This window comes from Egretta garzetta, unplaced genomic scaffold (assembly GCF_000687185.1).
Source record: "Egretta garzetta isolate BGI_Z169 unplaced genomic scaffold, ASM68718v1 scaffold620, whole genome shotgun sequence".
Taxonomy (NCBI): Eukaryota; Metazoa; Chordata; class Aves; order Pelecaniformes; family Ardeidae; genus Egretta; species Egretta garzetta.
In genome coordinates this window covers 210198-215973 of record NW_009258309.1, presented here as the reverse complement: position 1 = coordinate 215973, position 5776 = coordinate 210198, and the positions used below count along the sequence as shown (strand labels likewise).

The following is a 5776-nucleotide window of genomic DNA, read 5'->3' as shown; positions in this document are numbered from 1 at the left end:
TGAGAGCCGCTCCCCGCCCCACCTCGCCTCTGGGGTATGACAGCCCCGTGGGAGCATGGTCTGGCCCCTGCCGCCAGGCCGGGCCTCCCTCCAGAAACGTCACGGTGAGGGGAGGCTGGCAGCCAAAACGTGGGGCTGCAGCCCCAAGGGGCCTGTGGGGCCGGCAGCAGCAAGTGGCGCCGGGAGCTCCAGCAGGCTTCTCACAACCCAGTGAGAGCTGGGGGCGTGCAGCCTCTGTATTACGCATTTTAGTAACACTGTTGTCTGTTTGTATGCCCCTTCTCTAGCAGTGGTTTTGTACATTCCTGGTCCATTGACTTACAAGCAGTTAATTCTGACGTCTGCTGATGCGAGAGAAGCGGAGGCGTCCTGTACCCTGTTGGCAGTACCCTGCCAGGGCTCCCTCGTGCTCAGTCCCCGGGGAGGGGCTGTCAGCACAGGAGCTCATCTAGAGAAAGCCACTTTAGTTAGTGGGAATAAGAAGCCTACCACTAAACTTTATTTTATTTGGGAGGAGCATCTGGGAGGCTTCCAGAAGTTGCACAACCAGCCATCACATATGCCTCTTTGCTGAGGTGGTCAAAGTAGAGTCCAAAACTAAGTGAAGTCCCTTGTCTGCTTTTCCCTTTACTGTGAACAGGGGTGCTAGCAGAGGAGAAACTCATGAGATTTGTGTTGGCGCCTTATATTGTTGATGTTTCTGTTTTGATGCAGTAGTTGGGCATTTAGTACATTGAAAAGTTGCTGAGTAATGTGAAAAGCTTAAGGACCCACTCCAGTGAATTTTATTCCTTTCTACAGTGGGAGTAAGGCTGAGGTGCAGATTGGGCCCCCGTTAAGTTAATGTCAGTTTCTGATGGTTTCCAGGTGTGGTATTTAATTTCTGGGACCTGAGGAGTTATCCAATCCCTCACTTCTCTTGGTCAGACTTTGGCCTGCTATGTTGGGGGGTTTTCTTTTTGTGATCCTGAAACTCAGGTTGTTAGAAGTACAGTAAGTCACAAGGGCAGTGTTGCTAGAAACCCAGATGAATTCACTGATCACTCGTGGAAATGAGGTTCCCTTGGTATTTTTTTTTCTCCATTAGTGGTTGTGTATTGCCAAGCAGTAGAAGAAAAGAGAATGAAAGGGTCTTCTCATCTTTAACATAGCTTGTATTGCCAGGTAGTCAGAAGAGAAGGATGGTATTGAATACTCAAGCAATAATTTTGATTCTAATGAATCCTTGTCAAACAATCAAGTTCCTTGTCCTTCATGTAGGTTATGTTCTAGTCCTTGAAATTAAAAGTTTAACATGCATAATTGTAGCATATCATACATTTCTGTAATGCATAATAGTTAGCAATACCAACATCTTAATGGCCTATCTTTAGATTTGTAACACTACTTTCCTGTTTTGTTTTTCAGAGAATGCAGATGGTAAATATATTTCCCCATTTCACGACATTCCACTGTTTGCTGGATCTAAAGAGGTATGTATTTATGCCTTGAAACACAATTAATTTCAAAATTATAACAATTTTGCTGTTATACTTCAGGTAAAAATGCAGCTTTTTTAAACCATTTTTTTAAGCAACTAACAGACAAATGTATAGCACCAGAAAGGACCATTTTAACCCAGGCTGATTCCTTATGTAATATAGGCACAATAACTGCCAAATTTCCTCTGCTGAGATTAGTAATTTGCAGTGATACATAATGACGGCTGTGTAGACAAGCCTAGGTATCTCCTTATGTCTCCAAGTGATTGAGGGTGGGGGGAACCCTTGCTGTATCTTGCTCTCCTCTGTGTTTAAGGTTTGTGTTTATGTGCTCTTGAATTAATTTTCTACTATTACTCCTTTTAAAGTGGCTTTTTTCCATATCTGCAATTAAAGGTGTACATTTCCTTGCAGTAGGAGATGTACAGCACGTTCTTATGTAACTTAGGGTGTATTTCTTTAATTCCCAAAAGGATCATTATAATCGGAAGCCAACAATAATGCCCAAGAGAGAAGTGGTAATCGCACCTTTGGAGAATTACAAGGCGTGAGGTGCAGCTGAGCACTTTCACGTCTTGTTAGCCACACTCCCTGGGGTTTCATTATAGCAATAATGAAACGCCTGTTTTATGTGTCACCAGTGGGAACAGCCAGTCTTTGGTTTAGACTTAGGTTTGCTTATTATGGTATGCTTGTTACACAAACAGGTTGGAAGGGTTTCGTCCGTTTTGTTGGTTTGTTGCTGGGTCTCTATGGATGATATGAATGGTGAGCAGTTGTAACGTGCTCAGATTGAGACTTCTGAACTAATGAACCAATCTCTTCAGTTATTTAAAACGAGAGAAGTGATCATCCCCCTGTACTTGGTGCTGGTGACACCGCACCTTGAATACTGTGTTCAGTTTTGGGCCCCTCACTACAAGAAAGATGTTGCCTTGCTGGAGCATGTCCAGAGGAGAGCAACAAAGCTGGTGAGGGGTCTAGAGCACAAGTCTCATGAGGAGTGGCTGAGGGAACTGAGGTTGTTTAGTCTGGAGAAGAGGAGGCTGAGGGGAGACCTTCTCGCCCTCTACAACTGCCTGAAAGGAGGCTGTAGTGAGGTGGGGGTCGGCCTCTTCTCCCTGGTAACAGATGATAGGACAAGGGGGAATGGTTTGAAGTTGTGCCAGGGCAGGTTTAGGCTAGACGTTAGGAAAAACTTCTTCACCGAAAGGGTTGTCAGGCTCTGGAATGGGCTGCCCAGGGAGGGTGGTAGAGTCCTCATCCCTGGAGGTATTTAAAAGAAGGATAGATGAGGTGCTTAGGGACATGGTTGAGTGGTGGGATGGCAGGGTTAGGTTAAAGGTTGGACTTGATGATCTCAAAGTTCTTTTCCAACCAAAGTGATTCTATGATTCTATGAAAAATATGCATGAAACCTTTTTGATCAGCAGAGCCTAAGTGTGCTAGTCAATGGAAGAGGTGAATCTTTTTCAGAGAGTCATTACTAAGATGCTCTGTTCAGTGGGTGGTATTGCTGGAAAAGCAACAGGCATTTTCATCACACATTGCCTGGGAGCCTTCCTGTCCCTGCACCTAGAGTTTAAGGCTTGCAGGGGTGGATTACAGTCTGTGATTTTTCGGTCAATTGAATTATAGTACAGCGATGTCTGACCAATGTGGAGAGGTTTTCATTTTGGTGTGTGAGCAAGGAAGGGAGGAACATTCCATAGGATACAGGAGCCCAAGGGGGGAGTGAGAAAGGGAATCACCATGAAGGTGTCTGTTAATTTTGCCTTCTTTGCAAGAGAAAGGCATAAAGAGTTGTATGTTACATTCTTTCCCTCCCCTGGTCTAAGCTGTGTGGACTTTGTTTTATGACTGATAACTCCAGCCTTATTTTCCATACTGGTTTTGTTTGATGGTTTGTTTTTTATCTTTTTCAACTGAAGAGAAAGATGAGACTCTGTTTTTAGTCAGTTGAGGACAGGCCTAAGCTGCTGCTTAAATTTTTTAGTAGCTGGGAGAAAGCGGATGTATCCTTGTACATTTTTACCTTCCTCTGTTAACATCTGGAAGGTTGTAATTTCACAATGAAACAGGACTTAGTACTTTTTAAAGTTATAGTTTAGGCCTTAATGCTCACAAAGGGATGTTTCAGTTGCACTGAAAACTACTGTTGTCTGTATTTATATAAGTATTTTTTAGGATAAAGAGATTCCTGCAAAGAGGTCAAAGACTACTGGAAGTGAGGTACTGCTAAGCTTTTTTTTTTCCCTATTCCCTCTATTTCTCTGTTTCCTTTCCAACATCACTTTGCTATTCTGCAAAGTGAACTTGCTCTTACTGAATATAGTTGACGTCTTCAAATGCAAGTCTTCTAGGAAGAGAAAGCTTAAAGGGATTTAATATTCTCCTCTTTGAACGGGCCAGAAATGTCAGCATTCTTTTATTCATCAAGATGTTCTCAAGGGCAAACACTTTTATACCCCTCTTTGAAAGGTTCATTATGACTACTGCAGCGTAGATATGTTATCTTTTTTGCTATTGCATTCAGAAACATTTTCAAAAAACCCTCTGTTAATGAAATATTCATTATGCTCTGACTGTGGGTAATCTTTGGCATATATACAAAACTTCAGAAATCCTAAGTATGTTAGGGCAGAAATTAGACTTAGTATCTGCTTTTTAGGACTATACTCATCTGGGAAGCCCAAGGAGAGAAAAATCACATCTGCTAATGGTTCAGGATTAACCAGCACTGAAGTGAAGCCTAACAGAAACCCCCAAACCCATGGAATGTCTGCTGAGGCTTTTTCTGTGAAACAAGATTTGTTTATGTGTCTTTTCAAAAATGTAGCATTTTTTACAGTGCTTTCCCTGGCATAGGAGTACCTAAAAATTAGTGGGAGAAAGTGAAAGAAAAAAATGAAACAAAATATGCTTTAAGGCCATGATGTGTCTGTGTGTCCCCCAGTCTTTATCTTCTCAATATCTGTTTGGCCAGTCATACTGCAAAACTGTAACTACCCATCCAATGTGAAAGAACTGACCTAACTGTCTGGGCTCTCATAGTTTTGCAACTAGCATGTGGTACACCGCTTCTTCTACTGTATGCCAGCCCCCACACAATCCTGTACTATGTATTTCCCCTCCCTTTGCCCTGTGATTCACTCAAGCTACAATGCCTAGGTAACGCTTTTTAGATTTCCTGTTGCTTGATGCCCATTTAAGTACTATTTAGTAGATGTAGACTCATGCCTGAAAGCAGAATTGTTGAGGAGAAAGAGTATGTGCCGGTAGCCTTTCTCAAAAATCATTGTCTTGCAACGTGAATTCTTAATTACTGTTCTTGCTTGGAAGTAAAGTATTCTGTTTCTTACCTGCTTATGAATATTGTGACAATACCTGCCGATTGCAAAGATGCAAAGCCTGTTTTATGCAGTGTCTAAAACTGTTCAAAACTGTATTTGTCTGTGTAGTGGGAAGCATGATAGGTTGTTGAAAATCACGTTTCTAGTACCTTTTTTCTGCTCTCTGGATCAGCCTGTGGAGTGGTGGGAAAAAATGCTGGTGAGGCTGAGCAGCTCTTGCTTCCTGGGCCAGTGTAGACTCCAGAGCTGCTTCACATAACTCCTGCTATGAGAGTGCTCTGGACTGTGGTTTAATAGAACTATGGAAAATGAGCAAAGGCAAATATATGTTCCAGTCATCGTGGGTTTCTGATGCGAGTAAGCAAACAAACGTGCAGGCTATAGGCTTCCCAAACATGCTTGGTCTTTACTTAGATGGTGAAATGCGAGAATGCAAATAATTTAGAAATTTTTATCATCATTTTGGTAGTTGGGGAGAAGAGAGAAAATAAAGGGATCTTTGTGTTCAGGAAAGCGGTTTCTTCTTACACTGGGCAGCAGCTCTCCTCACCTTGGCCTGGTGAGAAATGCATCCCTGTGCTTGTATTTAGGGAAAACACAACTTAATCAGGGGATGAAGGGAAAATGAGGAATTTAATGCCATGTACTGATTTCTAGAGACCTTTGAAGCACTGTACTCCTGACTCTTGTTCTAGGGATGCAAAGGCTACTATTAACACCTGGTGTTCAGCTGATCCTTGCACTGAATTTGGCCAGAATTCTCTTGCCCTGGAAATGCAGTGGCATCTTTAAAACTTGTGCTTTTAGGGTGGCGGTTGTTTGTTAACTCTCCACAAGGGCAAGCCCTCTGAAGAGCATGTGTTAAATTATGCTGAACTGGTATTCATCAGATGTCAGTTTAGCTAACAGAAAATGACGATAAGTCTGCCAGAGTCTCTTCAA

General features: G+C 42.6%; 1 protein-coding gene across 7 annotated transcripts in view; it reads left to right on the top strand.

Annotated features, from left to right (window-relative positions):
• The first annotated feature begins 18 nt into the window (after nucleotides 1-18).
• PPA2 (inorganic pyrophosphatase 2) overlaps nucleotides 19-5776 on the top strand; it is a 54478-nt gene continuing 48720 nt past the window's right edge. For all 7 annotated transcript variants that reach the window (XR_004842059.1, XM_035894603.1, XM_035894619.1 and 4 more), the window contains exons 1-3: nucleotides 19-104; nucleotides 1408-1472; nucleotides 3669-3713. Coding sequence is in view for 6 of the 7 variants with exons in the window: in XM_035894603.1 (XP_035750496.1) it covers nucleotides 56-104; nucleotides 1408-1472; nucleotides 3669-3713 (159 nt within the window). In the remaining variant the exon portion in view is untranslated. The remainder of the gene's footprint in view (nucleotides 105-1407; nucleotides 1473-3668; nucleotides 3714-5776) is intronic.